This window comes from Erythrolamprus reginae, chromosome 1 (genome assembly GCF_031021105.1).
Source record: "Erythrolamprus reginae isolate rEryReg1 chromosome 1, rEryReg1.hap1, whole genome shotgun sequence".
NCBI lineage: Eukaryota > Metazoa > Chordata > Lepidosauria > Squamata > Dipsadidae > Erythrolamprus > Erythrolamprus reginae.
This window is the reverse complement of record NC_091950.1, coordinates 359,233,274-359,256,540: the sequence shown is the minus strand read 5'-3', so window position 1 is coordinate 359,256,540 and position 23,267 is coordinate 359,233,274. Positions and strand designations below refer to the sequence as shown.

Below are 23,267 nucleotides of genomic sequence, written 5' to 3'. Positions count from 1 at the left end.
ATTATTCAGTTATTGGCTCAGCCTTGTCTTCTGTTAATTGTCAGACTATGGCTACTTTTCCCAAGAGAGGCACAACTAAAGGTCCCAGAGAGGCCAGGCCTACAGGCGATGAAATTACTAGTATCCCCCAGGCCTCTTCCTCCTCTTCTCCAGGGGCCCGCCCCCCGACCAAGGTCACCAGGGCCGAGAAGAGAAGGGACCTAGCCCTACAAAAAATCCATGACAAATCAGCAAAACGTTTGAAAGTGCAGGCCCAAGTAATCAGTAGTCAAGACCCCCCAGAGGCTTCTAGTCTGCCTCCTTCTGGGGTCCCTGTGTTATCTCTGGATGAGCCAAACCTAGACAGACCCCAACCTAACCTATGGGGCATAGGTCCAGAGGAACCAGATATTATTGAAGATTCCCCCCAGCCAGGATCCTCCCAGGCCTTTAGGGATTCTTCTGCCATTTCTGCTGACATTTCCAGTTTACCTCCTGAGTTCCAGTCTATTTTTGCTGTGTTGTCCAAAGCCATTGATGCCAAACTCTCCACCATCAATGAGCTTCCCTTACCTCTTCCTCCTTCTCGCTCCTCCCGCCCCTTGGGTTCTCCCCCAGCGGTCAGAGCTCCTATTCAGGATGATTCAGATTCCTCCCAGGATGAATATGAGGATATAGAGGATGATGAGGATGCCTTTCAAGGCCTATCAGATGATGAGGAATCCCAAATAAAGGTTCCTCCTCCTATTACTATTTTTCCTTCTCAATTATTCAAATCTCTCCTCCTCAAAGCTAGAATTTCTACGGGATTAGCGGCCCAGGAGAAACAAGCCTCCACTTCCACTGATCCCCCGGAGGAGAATTTACCTTACTTCACAGAGGAACAGGAGGATAATGAGGTAATTCCTATGCCTAAGTTGTTTAAAGATGCTTTACTCAAACAGTGGGAATTTCCAGCCTCTGGCCTTAATCCCTCCACCAAGGACAGAAAGTTGTACAAACTTTCCTCTTCCTATGAAGAGCTTCTATCCTTTCCCAAACCGGATGAACCTGTCAAGATTCTTCACTCGGCAGCGGCTGTGCCAGGCGAGGCGGAGGAAGTCCTTCGCCCAGAGGACAAGCGCATTGAGCAAATGCTCAAAGGAGGATTCACCGCTGATTCCTGGGCCACTAAAAGCTCTGCAGCGGCTTCCTTTTTCTCCAGAGCCATGCTGCTGTGGCTTCGCCAACTTCAACAGCATATTCCTCCCGATGACTTGAGAGGTCAACAAGACTTCAACAAGGTTTTTGCAGCTGCCCAGTACGTGGCTGATGCCACCTTGCAATCTACTAGGTTTTCTGCTAAGGCTATTGCAGCTTCTACTACGGCAAGAAGACTCCTATGGATTCGCCCTTGGCAAGCGGGAGTTCGCCAAAAGTGGCAGTTATCCCAGGGTCCCTTAAAGCGCGACCTTCTCTTCGGTGATCTTCTGGATCCACTCCTCACGGAAACCACGGACAAGAAGAAGGTTTTGGGTCCAACCACAAAAAAGGCTACCAAAACGCAGTCCTTTCGTCGCCCAGGGCGCCAGCAAGATCAAGCGGCTTCCTACCAGAGATCTCCAGGTCAGTATTCCCCCCGCTTTCGTTCCCAAGGTAGGAACTCCAGGGGTAGAGGTTTTCGCTTCCAAAGGGGAGCTTCCTCTAACAGGGCTTCAAAAAAACCTAGATGGTAATCCTACCTCTATTCCCATAGGGGGTCGCCTAGCTCATTTCGCCTCTAATTGGCGTCTCACCTCCAAGGACCCTTGGGTCATTGACACTGTTCAAACAGGCCTTCTTCTAGAATTTATTTCTCCTCCCCCTAAACGTTTTATTTCCTGCCCTTCTCCCAGGTCATCCTCAGATTGTAACCGTATGGAGGAGGCCATTTCTCATCTATTGTCCATCAGAGCCATTCAACCGGTCCCTTCCGGTCAGAAGGGCCTAGGTTTTTACTCCATCCTATTTATGGTTCCAAAGTCCTCCGGAGGTTGGAGAGCTATTTTGGATTTAAAGAAACTAAATTTATTCATCAAATATAGGAAGTTTAAGATGCACTCCTTGTCTTCTATTTTGGCCGCCATTCACTCGGGAGATTTCATGGTCTCCTTAGACCTCACTGAGGCCTACCTTCACATTCCTATAGCCAAATGCCACAGAAAATTTTTACGTTTTTCCTTTCAAGGCAGGCATTTCCAGTATAGGGCGATGCCATTTGGCCTTTCCTCGGCCCCTCGGGTCTTTACAAAGCTCTTGGGCTCCCTGGCGGCCTATATCAGGGCGTTTCCCATCCACATTTTATGTTATCTTGATGATATTTTAATTCATGGGAACTCCCTAGAGAAAGTGAAAACAGACCTTTCTGTCACCATGTCAGTCCTTCAGGACCATGGATTTTCCATCAACTTTGATAAGAGCCACCTCCAACCCTCCACATCCTTTTCTCACCTGGGATCCATTATTGATTCAGAATCCTCCCAGGTTTTTCTCTCTCCCGAGAGAAAACTCAGTATAGTGGAGTTAATTTCTAACATTTTATCTAATTCTTCAGTTTCCATAGTCACTCTATCTTCCCTTTTGGGGAAGATGGTGTCATGCATAGGCATCATTCCCTGGGCTCGCCTTCATGCTAGGGAACTCCAGTGGCTCCTGTTACCTTTTCAGAGATCAGGGCACAGCAACTCAAATCGACGCATTGTCATCCCACTGAGTGTTCGCAGATCCTTCAAGTGGTGGAAGTCTCCGGCCATGGACAGAGGATCCCCGTTCAGGTGCCCGGATCAATTTGTCATCACCACAGATGCCAGTCTATCGGGATGGGGCGCCCACGCCCAGGGGATGATAGCCCAGGGCACGTGGTCCCCGGAGGAAGCTTCCAGGCCAATCAATTGGCTAGAGTTAAGAGCCGTTTCCCTGGCTCTGAAGCATTTCTCTCCTCGCATTCCCAACCGGCACGTTCTCATTCTCACCGACAACATTGCCACGAAAAGCCACATTTGCAGACAGGGGGGCACGAGATCCAAGGCTCTCATGAGGGAGGCTCTCAAGCTGGGCCTTTGGGCGGAAAAACATCTCCAGTCGCTCCTAGCCGATCACATCTCGGGGAGTCTCAACGTCCAGGCGGATTGGCTATCCCGGGCAACGATAGACCCAGGAGAATGGAACCTCCATCAAGACCTGTTCCATCAAATCACCCTCAGATTCGGCCTACCAATTCTGGATCTCTTCGCGACCAATGCGAACGCCCAACTCCCTCGCTTCTATTCCAGATTTCCATCCCCGGGAGCGGAAGCAATCAATGCCCTCCGGAGTCCATGGCCTCCAGGCCTACTCTACGCATTTCCTCCAATTCCAATCCTCCCGGACGTGATTCACAAGGTCCTCACCGAGAGGGCCCGAGTAATCCTAATCGCCCCTCACTGGCCCCGCCGGCCCTGGTTCGCGGATCTCCAACAGCTGTCCGTCCAGGACCCTTGGCGACTCCCCGTTTCGGGGGATATGCTGCGGCAGGGGGCCTCTTTCCATCCAGACCCGGAGTGGTTCCACCTCACCGCCTGGCTGTTATCAGGAGAGATTTAGAGCTGCGTGGTCATGACCCCGATTCAGTGGAGGTCATTTTAAAAGCCAGAAGGGGTTCGACCAATCGAATCTACGACCACACGTGGTCCAAGTTTCACCAGTGGTGTCTACAGGAAGGTCTCTCCCCTCTGTGCATCCCCATACACAGAATAATTTCCTTCCTTATGCAAGGCTTCCATAAAGGACTTTCCACCAGCACCCTCCGGCGTCATCTGGCAGCCATTTCATCTGTCCTAGGAGGTCCCCGCAGACAGCCTCTCCGATCCTTCCCTGAAGTTCAGGAATTTCTCAAGGGCATAGCCAACCTCAGACCTTCCAAGGTCCACAGGTACCCATCATGGGATTTGCCACGGGTTCTCCATTCCCTCACGCAGGCACCATACGAACCCCTAAAATCGGCGTCCCTCAGGTACCTATCCTTTAAGGTAGCATTCCTGGTGGCTATTACCTCTGCTCGACGCATTTCGGAGCTGGCTGCCCTCTCAATCAGGCAGGACCTTTGCCAATTCCATCAGGACAAGGTAGTCTTGCGACTGGACCCCACCTTCTTACCCAAGGTCAGTTCCATGTTCCACAGATCTCAGGATATTGTCCTACCTTCCTTCTGCCTCCAACGAGACCATCCCTTGGCAATTAGATGGCACACCCTGGATCTCACCAGAGCGCTGAGAATCTATATCCAACGCACAGGACCCTTTCGGAGGTCAGAAGCACTTTTTGTAGCCTATCATCCCAGAGTCATGGGGGCCAAAGTGTCTTCAACAGTAATAGGCCGTTGGATCAGAGGGACTATATCTAAGGCCTATGAGTCGGCCTCCCTCTCAGTTCCAAGGAACATCACAGCGCATTCCACCAGGAGCGCAGCCACCTCGGCCGCTTGGGCGACTCAAGCCCCGTTGGAGGAGGTCTGCAAAGCAGCCACTTGGGCCTCGCCAAATTCCTTCATCAGGCACTACAAGATTGATTCTTACGCTTCAGCGGACGCTGCCTTCGGCAGAAGGGTACTCCAATCCGTTATCTCACACGATAGCAAGCTAATCCCACCCTAGGGACCATCTATTGGGTATGTCCCATGTGACTGCTGGACCCGCTCCTTCAGTACGGAGAATAGGCGTTGATTGCTTACCTGAACGCCTCTTCTCGTACGGTGAGCGGGTACAGCAGTCACTTCCCGCCCTTGTATGTGTCTTCTTTACCTTTCTATATCTTTCTTCCTCTAACAATGAGAGTTGAACACTACAGAGCTTCACAACTGAGCCTAGTCTATGGATTCGCGAATTCTGGGGAAGGGGCGGATCCGGCAAGCTTTTTTAATACTAGGCTCAGTTCCACCGGATTGGACATGAGCAACCCATGTGACTGCTGTACCCGCTCACCGTACGAGAAGAGGCGTTCAGGTAAGCAATCAACGCCTATTTTAAGAGCTTTTGGGTTAGCACATTTAAATCATTTATTGTATTATCTATATATAACTTTTAATGCATTATATTCAGCACTATGGTTTATTATTTATGAAGTGCTATTGATCATAGTTAATATTTAGGGGCCTCATTAATTGATCATGAATCTCAACTGATGCATTCTTAGTTATTTGCAAGTGCATCACTCCATTTGGGGAAAAATGGTACAGTAATACATTGCCTGTGTCATGCAGGAAGAATTCTTTTTTCTGAGATGATACTTATTGTTTGAAAATTAAGAATTTTTGTTTTGTAAAATTATGAATTTTATCTATTTCTGAAAAGTATTTCAAAAAAGAATTCTGTTGGATCAAAATGGAAGCTGTTTTTAATTCAACTTTCAATTTTTAATAGAGTAAAATGAATAGAATTAGAAGTGTTGGACAGTACTGATAATATTTGAGTTCTGATGTCATATTTCCTTTGATATCTTCTAACTCTGTAATTTTTTGTATATAGCTATTATTTGAAGTGTCACTAAATAATACACCTGAATTTCTTTTTTAGACGGGAATCAGAAAGGAGAAATCATTCACTAGCTCGTCATGCAGATATTCTTGCTGCAGTAGAAACAAGATTATCACTGCTAAATATGACATTTATGAAGTATGTGGATTCCAATCTCTGTTGCTTTATACCTGGAAAGGTAATGTTTAAAAAGGGCTATGTTAAAAATTAAGTAACTATATCTTATCACTAAATTGTTTTAAGAATGTCAGTAATGAAGTTTAAGGATCTCCTATACAAATGTTGTAGCATTTCTTTATTTATTATCTTTTCTGCTTTTTTCTTTCTTATAACAGATGGGTTTACCTGTATAGAATAAAGACATGTATAAAATATTGATTAAAATTGGTTTGCTTTCCAGATTTACTATGATTTACTGTCCATGTTAATCTGTAAATCAGATTAACATGCATGACCTTTAAATTGTTTTACAAGGTATTTCTAGTACTTTTTAATTTGTTCTTAAATAATTAAAAAGTCATTATAGAAAACAATCTTTGTTGGAAAGTATGTTCATTTGATCTTGCTGTAGCTAAGTATCTATTTTTTCCCATTTATTACTAGGTAATAGATGAAATTTATCGTGTGTTAAGATATGTAAACTCTACTAAAGCTCCTCAAAGAGCCCATGAAGTCCTTCAGGAGTTAAGGGACATTTCATCTATGGCAATGGAATATTTTGATGAGAAGATTGTTCCAATTCTAAAAAGGAAATTGCCTGGTTCAGATGTATCAGGACGTCTTATGGCAGCGGCTCCAGGTACGGCCTTTTGAGTGTCTTATTCTGTTCAGCCAACAGGGAACGCTACTAGTTTCATTGTTGAATGATTTGTTTACTCAGTATAAAAATTGGCTTACTGCAGAGAATTTATGGCAAGAACAAATTATATTTTCAAATGTTCTTAAAATGATTTCATCTTGGGTAAACTCAAGTATTCTTTAAAAATGACAGAAGCACTTTTTATGGAGAACATGCCTATACCGGTATTTTCCAATCACTTTAATAAGCACCTGTCCAGCAAAAACAATCTAATAATTGTGGAGAGGGGATCAAAAATATAACCAATTTTAATTAATTAGTAATTTCATATGCAAAAATAAGTTCCCTGTACAGAGAATTAATTAAATGAGGCTGAAGAATAAATGTAAGTAGCCAGAGAATTTTAAAAATCTGGCTTGGCTTGATTTAATAATAATAATAATAATAATAATAATAATAATAATAATAATAATAATAATAATAATAACAACAAACAACAACAAACAACAACAACTTATTAGATTTGTAGGCTGCCCCTCTCCGAAGACTCGGAGCTCCGAAGACTAAAGGGGCTTGGTTGGATTACGAATTGTTCAGGGCTTTTAATTAATTTAGCCTGACTAGGCTTCCAGTTAGAATTACAGTAGTAAATAGTAACACAGACTGGGTTTAGATTCCCATAATTCTGGGAGTTGAAATATATCTTAAAGTTGCCAGGTTTCAAAAACTCTGCTTTAGACAAATTGGAAACCCAGTGTATTTGTAAATTGGAGTACAGTGAAGAATCCATTCTGGGAGGTAGTTTAAGAAAAGAGATTTTGGGAAATTCCATAAAAGATTTATTTCCTGCTGCCATAATTGTTTCAGTTGAAAAGAAGCAAAATTATATTTGCAGTGATAGGGAGAACAGAAGAATGGATGGTTAATTGAGTTTAATTTATATAGATTTTAGAAATGATATGTAAAATAGTTATGAACTTGTTCTGAGCGCTACTAAGAAAAGATCCAGATAGCTATATAATTAGGTATCCATATGACCAAAAAAATTGGATCACGGAAGCACAAATGAAATTAGTGCTCACAATGAGGACCTGGTGAACTAAACATCCCTGAAGGAGTGGAGATAGTAGTATGGCAGAGACCAGCAAAATTTCTGGAGAAAAGAGCTATTGTGAGATTGCCCACATAAACTCAGGGCAATTAATCCCTCACAAATAGATTGCAGGAAGTGATGTTTCTATGATCCATTAGTGATCTAAACGGCTGGGAGTTGAAAGATGCCAGCCTAGCTCATGATTATATTGTAGCCTCGGTTTTAAAATCAGTTTTGGAATTATTACTTTACTGCTTTTCATATAGAACCTTTTTTCAATCCTCAATGAAAAAAACTGAAATATAAGTTTAAGTGCTTAGAAAAATCCTTGTTTTGGAAATAAACATCAAAAGGTGACTGATTTTAGAAAACTATAAATAGACTAAGTGTTCAGGTAGATTTGAAAAAAGACTTTGAAATTGATAAAAAGAATCCTTCCCATCCAAAATGGCTGCTGCTTTGAATTCCCAGGGGCCAGGGAGATAATAGAGAACTTTGAAGGATGGACACTAGAGGCAGCCAGAATAAATTAAATATAACAATTAAAGGAGAAGATTACTTAACTTTTGACTCGTGAACAGTATTTTAACATTGGATGTATTGAAGGATAATTGTGAAAAATAGACTCAAAAATTAATTTTTAGAATCTCTACTATTGTAGGTAAATTGTATATAGATGATGTTATGGAAGAAGAACAAGTTTAACTGAACAAAACTTGAAAGTGAACATGGATTTAAAAATGACAGTCTAAAAGAATGATCTGGGAAAAGATGTTGTACCAGATATACAAAAGAAATTGGCTAACAGTTTAATAATGAAAAGTGATATGAGGCAACATACAAAGAAACCATCTGTTAATAATGAAAGAGATATACAAATGTGAAATCAGAAGAGTGACTTGGATAATTTTCTTATATTAGATTTACAAATGAGACCTGTTAAACCTGTTGAAGTTTGAAAGATTTGGAGAGAAGGAATAAATAATATTTACCCAGGATAAGGCTGCATTCCATGGCTGATCTCACTTTACTCAAAATCAAACACAATAAAAGCGCTCAAGCAAATGCCTTAACAAAAGTATTACAGCTGAAAATAAGGGGTTGAGACAAAAATCTTCCCGAAAAATATAGTGGGGATTCCATCTTCTATGTTGAGATGTAAAGCAAAGAACAGTAGTGTCCTGACAATGACATTTTTGAGCAATAAAAAGTGATTTTAAAAAAAGACAGAAGGAGCAATGCCACATCAACCATAACAAAAATACTCTTTGCCCATTGTTTCTTAAATGATGGAGACAAGACTTCAGAATCTATGTCTTGGGAAGTTTTCCTCACAATATTTGGCACATCCTGTTTTCTTGCTTTTTATTTCCTGTTTTGGATTATGCAATAGGATCATTAGCTTGGCTAGTCCACAAAGTGCAGTTAGGCTAAATAAATACTATATTTGACTCACTCGCCTGAAAATGGTTTCTTGTGATCATAGCTCCAGCTTTTCTACGACAAGGACTCCTTTGTAGTTTTATTTTCACCAAGTAAAATTTCTTACTCCTATCTTTCTGAAAAGATCCAGGAAAAGAATTTCAGGGTTTAGGGTTAAACAAAAATTAGTTTTAGTCCATGAAAAGAGGTCAAAGAGTTGACAAAGTTATGAATAGAAGCTCTGATTATTTTCCAGACAAAGGGTACAAAGGGTAAATTGTCCAGAAATATGGTATTTTCATTTAAATATCCCATTCTTTAATATGTCTGTTATCTATTTTTCTCCTTTGTCCTGCTTGTGTGACAAATCAAAAACAATTTAATGAACTTCTTCTGAATAATCTTTCCAAAAGAGATGGCAACCAGTTATTGATTACTACAAAAATAGAATTCAGCATAGCTAATATATTAGTTCTAATAGAAAACTTTAATATATATCATTGCCATAGAACTTAAAGTTTGATACATTAAGAAACTGCAATTCAGTGAATATGTGACTCCTATTAATGTAGCAGCATTATTTTTGATATAACATAAGATCGCTAATGGTTTTCATATAAAATGGTAAGAGATTTTTAGTTGATGAAGTTTGGAAAGTGTATAAGTTTAATTAATGAATGTCCCCTTATGTTACTTATTGTTTATGCTTCCCTCATTGGTTTTTAAAAAACAGATTATTGTAATTAATATAAAATGTATTTTTTTGCCAAAAATCTATTCAATATTTAGGCTTAATTTAGATTTAAAGGAAATAAAACTATTGCTAGTAATTAAATGAAGAAGGAAAGATGTAAAATTAATACTTTTGTAGTTTTTATGTTGTTTATTTTAGTCCAAGAGTTCCAAATGTTTTGAAGTACAGTGTTCCGTCAATTTTCGCGGGTTCGAACTTTGTGAAAAGTCTATACCACGGTTTTTCCAAAAATATTAATTAAAAAATACTTTGCGGGCTTTTTCCCTATACCATGGTTTTTCCTGCCCGATGACGTCATATGTCATTGCCAAACTTTCAACTGCCTTTAATAAATATTTTTTTAAATAAACTTTAATAAATAAACATGATGAGTAATGATCTAAATGGTTGCTAAGAGAATGGGAAATTGCACTTTAGGAGTTTAAAGTGTTAAGGGAAGACTTGTGATACTGTTCATAGCCAAAAATAGTGTATCTACTTCCGCATCTCTACTTCACGGAAATTCGACTTTCGCGGGCGGTTTCGGAATGCATCCCCTGCAAAAATTGAGGGAACACTGTATTCTGAGTAGGATCTTTTCAATAGAAAAGTTTGGAGTTCTGGACATTGAGAGATTAAATGTTTAGTATGTTTATAGTAAAAGAAAACCAATCAAAGAGAAAGCAATGTGAGCTAGATAGAATGTTTCAAATTTCACAGTTCCAATCACATTTCCAGTAGCAAGACATTAATACTGTACACTTTTGCACTTCATTACCTTCTTAGTTGTTACTCCAAACAGCTTCTCTGCAATTGGAATAACATTTAACCACAAAACTCTAGGAATAGGGATTGATTAGTATTAGTACTATAAAAATCAGGATTTCATCAGCAATATAGGGTAGTGCTTATTTTTGTAGAAGAGAGATATAACCTCACGTATTTGGCCACCATAAATGTTTTATGAAACCCCAGGGGATTATGTATTCACATATAAAAGCCAAGTATATGGGTCAGAGGATAATGTTGCAGGATCCAGTCTGGGTCAGTCACCAGGGACAGAGATTTAGTCATGCTAGAGCTTTCAGAATCATGCTGGAGCCGATCCTCAGGGAACTTCTCTCTCACCAGAATGATGATGATGTAAATTTGTAAATTTTATGTTCAGTTTTTGAATTATGGGGTTGAAAACAGAAAGTAGAAAACAATCTCTCTCTTCCTTTAGTTCCAGGTCCTTCTGCAGCGTTAACTACAATGCAGCTCTTCTCCAAGCAAAACCCATCAAGGCAAGAGGTCACCAAACTTCAACAACAAATTAAAACTAATGGTGCAGGTGTGACTGTATTACGACGTGAAATTTCAGAGCTTCGCACCAAAGTGCAAGAGCAGCAGAAACAACTCCAAGACCAAGATCAGAAACTGCTTGAGCAAACCCAAATCATAGGTGAGCAGAATGCCCGACTGGCGGAGCTTGAACGCAAATTGCGAGAAGTTATGGAAAGTGCAGTAGGAAATTCCTCCGGGTCAACACCAACTGAAGAGGCCCCTAGGAAACGGAAGAAGGTTACTGAATCAATAGGTTCACCTAGAAAGTCAAAACGCCTTCGAAATAATAAATAACTTTGGGATAAATGGCACTTCCAGGAGAACACACTGCTTTAATAGCTGAAGCGGGTTGTCTGGTCTGGATGCTGCAGTTTACAGCATATATCATCTAGGCTGCTGGGTTCTTCAGAATATCATAGCCTTGAACAACTTTCTCTCATTGCTGAGACATTACTTCACAACCCACCCAACAATCCCATTTCAGTTTGAGTGGGTCTGTTGCACAGGACAATTATACTTTGTCACAAATTTGTACCCATCAGACCTAGTATATCATGTCCTAAAAAGTTTGCTTTCATTTTCTATGCAGAAAATGAGTATTCAAATCAAATCCTACATCTTTTCATCAATTTCCATAAATTAGTTTTTTCCAAAATAAATTCAGGCTTAGTCATTGATAAAAGTTAGAAATGGTTAAACAACAGATGTCCTGTTGTCTTGAAAACACCCACTTTTAAACAATTGGGTGTGGGGGTGTGGGGGAGGCTGACTTTTTGTTGCAAGTGACCTTGTTTAGAACATCTGAAAAGTAGTTTATATGTGTGAGAGTCTACATAACAAGTAAGCTTAAGTATTGGCTATATATATTTTTGTAAATTTAACCAGCGAGGGATATCTCAGTCTAGTTTCCACAAATGCATACCCTACTTCTAAGCATTAGGAGCCATATTTTTTATCTTGCATGGAGAAATGCATGCATTGCTTAGTCAGCTTGGTAAAAGCATTTGCCTGGAATCACTGTTGAATAGTTGGCCTCTCCCATCTTTTAAAAGAACATGTGTTGGTTCCTCACCCATGACTCTGCATATATTTTGAACACAGATTTTCTTATCTTTGGAACTAGTTTGCCTGAATGCTACAAGGGAATATATAAGCCAAGCTATTTTGCTGCTTCTGCTTGCTTATCAATTCAAAGCAGATTGCACGGTTTGGCTCCTTTTGCTGGAGGGTTTCTGATTATACACTACTGGTCCTGATTCAGTGATTGAAAGATAATTAAACTGGACATAATTTATTTGTTGATTGAGTACACAGGCTTGCTGAGTCATCATCCAAGTTTTATGTGTGTTGAGAAAAAAAATCTTACTGTTATGTGGAAAGAACTCTCTGTAATCCTGTGTTTATATCCTAAAAAAATACCTTGTTCAGATTTAAAAATAATTTGTTTTGAAATTGAACTGGAAAAGCATGTTTTGCACTGTACAGTTTCTGGATTTGTCACTTTTAACAGCTTCCAAGTTATAATGTACAGTGTTTCCCAGTTATGTTTCTTTCTAACCCTGCAACAAATATTGTTATCCATGTTTTAATTTGATATTGCTAAATAATGTAATTCTACTGCTTGACTGTTACATTTCTCCCCCAACTTGCTATGATTAATTTAGCTTTTTGATAATGTTGAAATTTGAAATGGGAATAGAAAAATGGATCTGATTGGTTATTCAAAAAGCTCTTCTTATGTGATAATATTCTTAAAAGTACAGTATATGGGTTTAAAACAGATGGATTACTCATTTCATTTGTCAATTAGACAAAAAGAACTTTGCCAAGGATTTTTCTTGCCTTTTTCTTTTAAAAAAATGTTAATTTTAAATTTGGAACATGTATTCCCTAAAACAAAGTATTGCAAATTGTTGTCAAGAGTTTGGAGTGTTTAATTTTTAAAAAATTATATTGTTTTACTACCTTAAGGCCATTTTGCCATGTGTATTTGTTTAATTTTAAATGGGAGCAGGCTATGTATCTTACCAGTGAGCATACCCTGAATTATTTCAGATAATATAATTTTGAAACATTCATTTGAGCGTTTCTTAATTGATATATCTCAGTATATCACAAATCAGCATTTAATTTTTAATTTATAAATAATATTATGGACATAGTATTTTGCAAGTGTATATGATCCTCTATACATCAGGTGTTCATGTGTTTTGATATTTTTGTTTCATGGACTAGTCACATCTCACAAGATACATTGATGGCCTTCAATCTTAGGAGATATCTTAGGAGAGTCTTATTCATTGAGGAGGAAGGGAGTCCCCAGTAATAACACATTATCTCCTGAAATACTATAGACAGTATGTCTCTCAATAACAGTTGTTGGGGAGTGTTAATGGGAAGATGCTGGTGGGTTTGTTTTCTGTTTGTGGGTTTATCATGCACATTTTTGAACACACTGAAAATAGAATGCTAAACCAAGTGGACATCTGAACTAATGTATCAGGGTTGTGCTTTCATTTTCCGTATTAGTGGTTCCTAAGGAAGGGGAGAAGCATATTACCGCCTCTGCCTTTTAGCACAGAATAAACAGTATTTGGTACAATGCGACATGCTGATATCAGAACATTAAAAAGTAGTTGTTTTCCCTCTCTCTGTGAGAGTAAGATCAAGTTCATTAATTCTGACTGGAGAGTACAGTATGTGTTTGTATTTGAATATATGCTTTCAGATATTACTTTCCTGAGTATGGACTGTCACAAGCTTTAAAGTACTATAGTAGTTCGCTTAATTTAATTCCTGCATCACACAATTTTTACACAGATACTACTAAAAGCAGTTTGTGTCCAACTGTCTCATGCAAACTGTTGATTGCAAGATGAGCCATGGTGGTGCAGTGGTTAGAGTGCAGTACTGCAGTTACTTCTGCTGACTGTCAGCTGCCTACCAATAGGCAGTTCGAATCTCACCCAGCTCACGGTTGACTCAGCCTTCCATCATTCCAAGGTTGGTAAAATGAGGACCCATATTGTTGAAGGCAATATGCTGACTCTGTAAACCACTTAAAGAGGCCTGTAAAGCACTGTAAAGCGGTATATAAGTCCAAGTGCTATTGCTACACACACAAATTAGCCAAGGTTAAATACAGAGGGTAGCCTTTTCAGAAAGAGAATAACAAGTGTATGTTCATAAAGATGGGGGGGGGGGCTTCCACTAGATTTCTACTGGTTTTCCCTATTTCAAAATTTACTGTTCATATGGGGATTGATAATTAGAATTGACAGAGCAAGGATAAAATTTGTCGAGAGCCAATTTGAATTGTATCTGTTTTACAATTTTAAACACTAGAAATTGTACTTACTTTGTACTGCTCAAGGAAAAGATATCCCTTCTAATTTTAGTGGCTTTAATTGAAAGATGGTTGTCTAGGAAGGGGTCTACATCATGTGAATTTATATATACAAAGTAGCATAAAGTAGGTAAAATAATAATATTCCCCTCAAAGGTAAAACAGTGGAGAGCATAAGAACCCTTGTCAGCAAAACCAAGAAAATCTGTGCACATTCATTTGGGATACAACTAGCAAAAGACAGCTGGCAGAAACCATGTCCTTTTACAAGTGTTGTAGCAGTAGAGATGTTTAGGTGTCTGGATCTCAGATTTCCAGGCAGACTGTAGTGTCCTTTTACAGATTGACTGCCATCAAGTTAATATTGTCTCTTAGCAACGACATAGGTGAGTGGTCTCCAACCATTCCAGCTTGGCGAGCCAGCAGAGGTGGTGGAGGTGGGGAGAGGAGATAGTTTTGCACGCCATTTCCCACAAGTGCAGTTCCACGCACTTGCCCATCACTTTTGCAGCCCGGTTCCAGATGGACTGTGGTCCAATACTGGGGGGTTGCAGATCTTCGGTGTTTTGTTACCTTCTCCAGTTCTTTCTCTTCTATTCTGCAATTTCAAGGTACTGCCAGAATCTTGACTTTTTTTGGTTTTCTTATTGACAGTTGTTAGGTCTGGGGTCTTATGTGGCAGATTTGAATTCTAAAGTCCCAGGGCACTTTAGCTTCTTGATTTGCAATTACTTTATTTTATGGTCCCACCACAGCCAAATGGTATTTCTTGCAGATCTTCCTAAAGAAGCATTGTTGCTATTTTGTCATGTCATAATTTATAGTCAGTTTGCAATCTTCTTGCAGCAACTAACCAGATGATCCACTATTTCTTTAGCTTCCTTGAAGAGATGGCACTTGCAATCCATTGCTATCTTCTCAGTTCTGACTTCATATGTTCTTAAATTATCATCATGGTTCATCACATAGTCAGTGTTTAGATTGGATTTGGCATTTTTATCCACCTATTGAGTCCTTCCCAAGGACCTGGGATAGTACAGATAGTCCTCAAATTACAACAGTTCATTTAGTGATTGTTCAAAGTTATGACCATTTTTTCACAATTAATGACTGTTGCAGCATCTCCATGGTCACATGACCAAAATTCAGATGCTTGGCAACTGGTTCATATTTGTAATGGTTGCAGCGTCCAGGGGTCATGTAATGAGCTTTTCAGATCTTCTGACAAGCAAAATCAATGCGGAAGCTAGATTAACTTAAGAATGATGTTACGAATGTAAAGGCAATTATTCACTTAACTGAAAAATTCGTAAAAAGGGACAAACTCATTTAACAAATGTTTCACTTAGCAACATAAATTTTGAGGTCAATTGTGGTCATAATTCAAAACTATGTGCTAGCACTATTTGATTTTTCCTGTCCAGATACAGGAATTTGAGTGTTATAAGCGAACATTGCATTATTGGATTTGGGCTAACATTCCAACTGGTCAAGGTAAATTTTAATTGCTATTTTACTTTCTATTTAATTTCCCCAACTTGGTAATGTCTATAAATGTGATAGTCCTTCCATTCCATGCATTATACCCATTCCATGCCCACAGGTGGCACAAGGAGCCATATTTGAGGCTTATGAGGTATTGCCCTATGTCAGCTTCAGCATGCTGGCCAGCTGATTTTCAGCCTTCCAGAGGGTGAGGGAGGTTGTTGTTGTTACCCTTCCCAGGCTTCAGGAAGGCTTCCAGAGTCAGTACACAGGCCCAACGGGCCTATGGGAAGTTCAGAAATGAACTTCTGGTAGGCACGTTGGGCTTATTTTTCACTCTCCACAAGCTCCGGAGGCTTTCCTAAAGGCTGGGGAGGGTGAAAAACAGCACAATGGGCCTACTGGAAGTCCGGAGGCTTTAGTGAGATCTGTGTGCATGCACTGCGGGGTTGTGAGTTCATGCATGGGGGGGAGGGCATTTGCATTATGGGTGTGGACACAGGCACGTATTCTGTCGCACACGCTCATGCCCTTTTGCACCTGACAAAAAAAGGTTTGTCATCACTGCTCTATATCATTTAGAAATAGGTTGAATGGGTATTAGGCAGATAATTTATTTCTGAGTAACGCCACTTATATTACAGCATGAGGCAGAAATGTTTATGAAATGCAGTGGTTAACCTAACTGCAAATCCATCAGATACATAAATGCAACTCTCATTATCTATCTTATCCATCAAATGTTTTCCTAAGATCTAAGTACACTGCATCCGTAGCATTCTTTTGGTCCATCAAACAAGTAAGAATTTGTGACAGAACCAGTATGGTATAGTAGTTAAAATGCTGGACTCCAGCTAAAATTCATCCTCAACCAAGATATTTACTGAACGATTTTGTGCAAATTATTTAACCCAACCTCCCTCTCAGAGTTTTTAGGAAAAATAGAGGGACTGATATTGTGTTCAAATTGTGATCTGTGAGACTGTAATCCTACAGTGCTTTGTGGGTTCACAATAACGCTATCAGCCCACTTATAATCGTAAAATCGTCTTTTTTATTAGAACTCTTGCTTCATCCAACTCTTGGACTATTCCTTTCAGACTGACAATGTTTTGAACTTTTAACTGGCGCTAATTTTCAGGGAGGTTTCTACTCAGTGTGGCCCAAAGAAAACAGATATCTCTACCAGTTTAGCATTTTATATTGTACATACTGTACATTTTAAGAAGAGAGCCAATTTGGTATAGGGATCAGGCTAGAAACCAGGATACTTTGCGTTCTGGTCCTGCTTTGGACACAAAGACAGCTGGGTGACCTTGGTCCTAGAAAGGTAACAACAACTTCTGAAAAACCTTGCCATATATGTGAAGGTTATGTATTGCACATAGATGCCACATCTGAGGGAAGCACAGAAAGTCAACAGCATCTCTCTATTTCAGCCAAACAACAAACTGCAGTTGGCAAATACTACGCCTAGCCAGATTTGCCATTGAGGAGTTTGCTTGTTCAGCAAAGAGGGTGGAGGTGCACTGATAAGCATGTTTCTTATTTCCTCTATTCCAAGAGTGCATTTTATAAATTCTTATACTTAGTCACACATCCTGCATTTTCAAGTATGGCCTTGCCATAAATTTTCAAGTTAACATCTCTTTCTTTTTTTGAGTATGCTTTGTACTTAAGAATGAGGAAATTTACACCCTGCTATTTCTTTATAATAGCCAATTGTAAAACTAATTGAAAAATATCTAAACTGATTATCTAAGGTTTGGTTAGTCATTACAGAATTACACCCCAAACTTGGTAACTGATTTAAAAAATTCAGCTATCTACTGAGAAAAAGAAGGGAATTAAAGGGGAAAGAATGAAATGGAGAGCGAATCTCTTGAAAACTTTTCGGGGTAGGCTGATGTTAAGTTCTTCCCCTTATTTTCAATCTTTTTTTACATTATTCCTAATATTATTCCGGTCTAATTTTTATTAAATAATAAAACTTATTATTTTACTCTGCAAAACTTAATTGTCTACTTATTTCCTCAGAGTTTTATCCTGTTGTCCCAAGGAAAAAAAGAAACCAGTTGGAGTCCTATTGGTATGAGCTGTATTTGGTTCCAAAGGACAAGTTCTACACGGTTCCTATAGAAATGTCACTTTTAACTTCATTCAGAATAGTTTTTCAAATAATGTTTCAGGCTGTAAAGAATATATGACCACAGTTCTCCCTAATCACAGCACAATTATTTCCTGGCAAAGGGTTATTTTCTTGTTTATAGGGTATTGTCTGTCTATCTCATTTTCACCTCATGATGAGATGGCCCTAAGTAATAGATATACCAATGTTTCCCCCCTTAAATGTTGCTTCGATATGTCCTCAATAAATTTTATCCTTAGCTTGGAGGAAAGTTAGATGTCAGAATAGAATAGAATAAAATAGAATAGAATTCTTTATTGGCCAAGTGTGATTGGACACACAAGGAATTTGTCTTTGGTGCATATGCTCTCAGTGTACATAAAAGAAAAGATACATTTGTCAAGAATCATGAAGTACAACACTTAATGATTGTCATAGGGGGTCAAATAAGCAATCAGGAAACATTGATATAAATTGATACAAGCAACACGTTATTATGATAATAGGCAGGCACTATGGGAAGAAGAAAGTCAAGATGTGGCTGTGTCCCTGGGTTGACACCCTGGATGGCCTGAGCCTCAGCTGGGTTCTGTTTTCTTGCTGGGAGTGGCCAATAAGTCACACTGGAGCTCTTGTTTGTTTCTGCAGAAGTAGAAAGCCTCAGGCTTGGGACAGAGATTCTAATCAAGTGCCCTGGGTAAAGGTTAATGTCTTAAACATTGTGTAAGACCTTTATACAAGACCTTTTTCTTTGTTTACAATATGCCAATCTATAGGATTATTTTCACAAGGTTAGTGTTTACATTTAGTTTATTACATTTGTCCTTTTTGACAGTAGTTGTATTTAGTACAAATCAGCAAAATCTTCCTAATTCTGTCATTGCAGAAGTTTTTTTGCTGCATGTCTATAATTTATCAGTTTCACAAGGCAGCTGGAAAAAGAGAAGCCCCATGACTTTAACTTTTGGTAGCTTGTTTCTACCTAATTTCATCCAATTCCTGGTTGACTCAGTATTGAAAAAATTATTTGACACCTTTTCTTCTGAATGGGATTCCTTTCCTACAGAAGTTATCGCTTTTGCTCGCTCTAGGTTTTAAAAGGTACTTTCCTTGTTGAAGGATTCTATTATTTTATATTCATCATTTTATATTATTCAGATATCATCAAACTACCAGCCTGCCTGTTTCTTTAATGTATTGTGTGTAACAAAAAGGGAGGGAGGGGAAGGCTTCAATTGCATGGGTTCAACTGCCTTTTGACTATCAAGTCAAAGTTAAAAGATAACTCCCTGCAGAAACCTTACAAGGTAGTACAAAAATGTCTGGTATTTACATGCAATATATTTTTTTTGGACTTAAGGGTTATGTAACATGAAACATTGAAAAATTTTTCTCCATGTTTGGATCCCTGATATTGAAGGAATAAAACAAATTCTTGAACCAAACCTCCAAGGCCCCTCAAAGTGAGCCTACTTAATAACTTGCTTAAACATTTGCAGATGCTGTCTCACATATTATCTTAAATAAGAATTGTGCCTTTAAATGGAAATTAGGAAGTAATTTACCACAAAACAAGACTATTGCCAACTTCCACTTTATTGCTGCATATCTCATGAATAGAAAATTCTAACCTAGATTAAGCCTAGATGACATCACTGCTGATCAATATTTATTATAAGACTATATAAAATTTGTTGGGTAGATCTGTCCTCAGTGCTGTTCAAATAAACTTGCCTCAGATTGTCTCAGATTGCCTCAAATTTTATGGGGAAACAATAAATTTAGGATCTTATAAATCAAGGAGTTTCTATTTTAGAACATTATCAAATATACACTGAAAGAACTGAGCATTTATTTTGACCTGTTAAATTGGTTTGTCCTGACGTCTGGACCACAGAACAATTGTCTCAAACTAGCATGAGAAATTGAACCAGCAAAAACCTCATTCCTGTCTCTTTATATTTAATCCAAGGCCCAGATATGCAAAAATAAAAATTAGAGTGACCTGATTTTGCTTCTCTTCAGAAATGCTGCCTAATGTTGCTGCTTTGTTCTCAGATTGCTTTTCTTATTGACCATGATCACAGCCAATACAGTGTCCATATGTTTACAATACTTTCAATGTGATTTAATTTGAATTGCACCACTGTACCAAACCCTTATTCCCCCCTGGGTGGATAACTTGCTTGCACTCATGTAGAAAAAAAGCTGTATTTTTTTCTCCATAGATTAAGACAATAAGAAAGAAGTTAGTAGTTCTCAGGCCAATCAGAGAGGATGACCCAGAACAAGGATCTCAAACTGGTGGCCTGCGGGGCGGATGTGACACGTGCATGCCATGCCTACCCAAGCTCCATGAATGAGAAAAACACGTGACTGCAACATGATGCAATTTGACACCCGTGGCCTAAAGAGTCATTAACAATAGAACCATATCATTTATAGTATCTAAGTTATTAGAGCTCAACACAAAGTGACATCAGGAGAATAAAGGAATAGTAGTATAATAAAAATAAATATAATTCAGTCTCAAAATTTGGTAATGTGACAGCCATATTTTAATTTATATCCCTTTATTATTTTTAAGAAATAAATTATTGGTGAATATATCTAACACACTACCCATTTTCCCAGCAACCATCTTTTGAAATGGCCTGGGCTGTGAGTGACTGGCTCAGCTGGTTTTCAAGTTTCATGAGACATGAAATCATGGTCTCCCACTTTCTAGCCTGGTGCCTTAACTACTAGACCAAACTGGAGAACCACTTTGTATTATCTATTATGCAATTATATTATTCAGGATTATGCCATAATATGATAGTATAATATAGCTTGTAATAAGTGTAATACTGTATATGCATACATTATTATTTATCAAACTTGTAATCTGCCCAACTTTAAACTCATACAGTCCATATCTTGCTGTTGCCTTTTTCCAGAAATTTTTTTTTTTGCTTCGGAGTTGAGCTTTACATCTTTTGGTTTTGTACCAATACTGATCTTGCTTAGCTATTTTTGGGCCAATTTTGTCTTTGCGCTGCCAACCCTGGTGGGAACTCTATTTTCCCATAATTGCTAATAGGTTGGTTCAGAAGAAGTGCTGCACATTTATTTATTTATCTATCTATCTATCTATCTATCTATCTATCTATCTATCTATCTATCATCTATCTATCTATTTATTTATTTGATTTTTATGCCGCCCTTCTCCTTAGACTCAGGGCGGCTTACAACATGTTAGCAATAGCACTTTTTAAACAGAGCTAGGCTATTGCCCCCACAATCCGGGTCCTCATTTTACCCACCTCGGAAGGATGGAAGGCTGAGTCAACCTTGAGCCGGTGATGAGATTTGAACCGCTGACCTTCAGATCTACAAGTCAGCTTCAGTGGCCTGCAGTACAGCACTCTACCTGCTGCGCCACCCCGGCTCATTTCTGCTATTGGTAAAGATATTTTTTAACCTGAAAAAGAATCACTTTGCTTAAAGCAGCAATGCTTTCTTTTAGACTCCTATAGCTTTATTAGCAGTTACATTTGTTTGTTTTATCATTTCTTCCAAATAATTTTTGAAACATTCAAACATTATTTCTTTTAATTCAAATAAACTTCACTCTTTGTATGATTTTTTTTTCATGTATTCTTACTTTTTTATTTTAAAAAGTGTGATCATGATTATATATTTTTTAAACCTAGAAGTAGCCTGGTCCTTGGGATTGCCAATTCTCCTTTGTCTATTAACAAATACTCCTCAGTGTAGCATCTTTCAGACAACCATGACCTGGATGACTGAGACTCTCCATAGACATTTAGCTATGCACTTTGGGATGAACACCCTTCAAACGGTGCAGGAGTATCAATGGATTTCCCCCAAAATAATTGCATACTAACAAGGAGCCATTTGCACTTCAGTTTGAGATGCAGACAACAGAGGCTCATCCCCAGCAGCCTGGGACTGTCTTCAAAAGTGAAAACATCCTGAAGCCAAGAATTCTCCACATCAATTTGCACCCCTGAGGACACAGATAAACCTCCAAGTGGCCTCAACAACTCTCTAAAAGAATGCAGATGACCAGCTGTGTGCAAGGAATATAAATCCTTCCATTCCCCACCATCCTGAACTGAAGAAGCTTCTGGGATGAGAAGTGAAATATCTTCAAAGAAAAACAAGGAAATCCAGTTCCTCCTGAAGAGGGGGAAAAAGCACTTTTGGGACCATCTCTTCCAGGAATAATCACCTTTGTATTCAGTGTAGATCCTCCTCTTTTGGTCCACTTGGCTCAATTTTTTTCCCTGGCTTCACTACATGCATACCCTCAGATGAGAAAGCAATTTTATTTTATTTGTAATATGCAATATGTATTTGTTGTTATAAGTTTTTAACAACCAAATTTTATATCTCATACTTTTTTTCTCCTCCTCCTCCACTTTTTATATAAAAACTGCCCAAGCAGCTGCTGATACAGGTCTACAGAGGATTTATTGAGTCTTATCATCTATACCAGTGTTTCCCAACTTTTTTTGAGCCGCGGCACATTATTCACATTTTCAAAATCCTGGGGAACATTGAGCCGGGGGGGGGGGGGGGGGCGCAAAAAAGTTTGGACAAAAAAATCTCTCTTCCTCCCCTTCGCTCTATTTCTCTCTCCCTCCCTCTTTCTCTCCCTTCCTTTCTCTCTCTCTCCATCCCTTTCTTTCTCCCTTCCTTCCTCTCTCTTTTGCTCTTTCTCTCTCCCTCCTTCCCCCCTATGCTGTATCTCTTTCTTTCCTTTCTTTCTCTCTCTCATTCTGTCTCTCTTGCTATCTCTTTCTTTCTCTCTTCCTTCCTTCCTCTCTCTTTTGCTCTTTCTCTCTCCCTCCTTCCCCCCTCTTTCTGTCTTTCTTTCTTTCTTTCTCTTTCTCTCTCATTCTGTCTCTCTTGCTGTCTTTCTCTCTCTCTTTCTTTCTCTCTTCCTTCCTTCCTCTCTCTTTGCTCTTTCTCTCTCCCTCCTTCCCCCCTCTTGCTGTCTCTTTCTTTCTTTCTCTCTCTCTCTCATTCTGTCTCTCTTGCTATCTCTTTCTTTCTTCCTTCCTTTCTCTTTTGCTCTCTTTCTCTCTCCCTCCTTCCCCCCTCTTGCTGTCTCTTTCTTTCTCTCTCTCTCTCATTCTGTCTCTCTTGCTATCTCTTTCTTTCTTTCTTCCTTCCTCTCTCTTTTGCTCTTTCTCTCTTCCTCCTTCCCCCCTATTGCTGTCTCTTTCTTTCTTTCTCTTCTCTCTCTCTCTCTCTCATTCTGTCTCTCTTGCTATCTCTTTCTCTCTCTTCCTTTCTTTCTCTCTCTTGTTCTCTCTCTTCCTTTCTTCTCTGCGGAGGCCGGCAAAGCTCTTTCCGGGTAGGCTGGCTGGGGGATATGGCGCACGCACGCACGCACCCCCGACGTTCCAAAGAACCT

General features: G+C 39.2%; 1 protein-coding gene across 1 annotated transcript in view; it reads left to right on the top strand.

Moving 5' to 3' along the window:
• The window catches only part of FBXO28 (F-box protein 28), a 45,977-nt gene extending 33,019 nt beyond the window's left edge, over nt 1–12,958 (top strand). Inside the window, exons 3-5 of the mRNA XM_070734349.1 lie at nt 5,547–5,685; nt 6,111–6,306; nt 10,780–12,958. Coding sequence (XP_070590450.1) covers nt 5,547–5,685; nt 6,111–6,306; nt 10,780–11,174 — 730 coding nt within the window. The 3' untranslated portion in view covers nt 11,175–12,958. The remainder of the gene's footprint in view (nt 1–5,546; nt 5,686–6,110; nt 6,307–10,779) is intronic.
• Nucleotides 12,959–23,267: the final 10,309 nt, after the last annotated feature.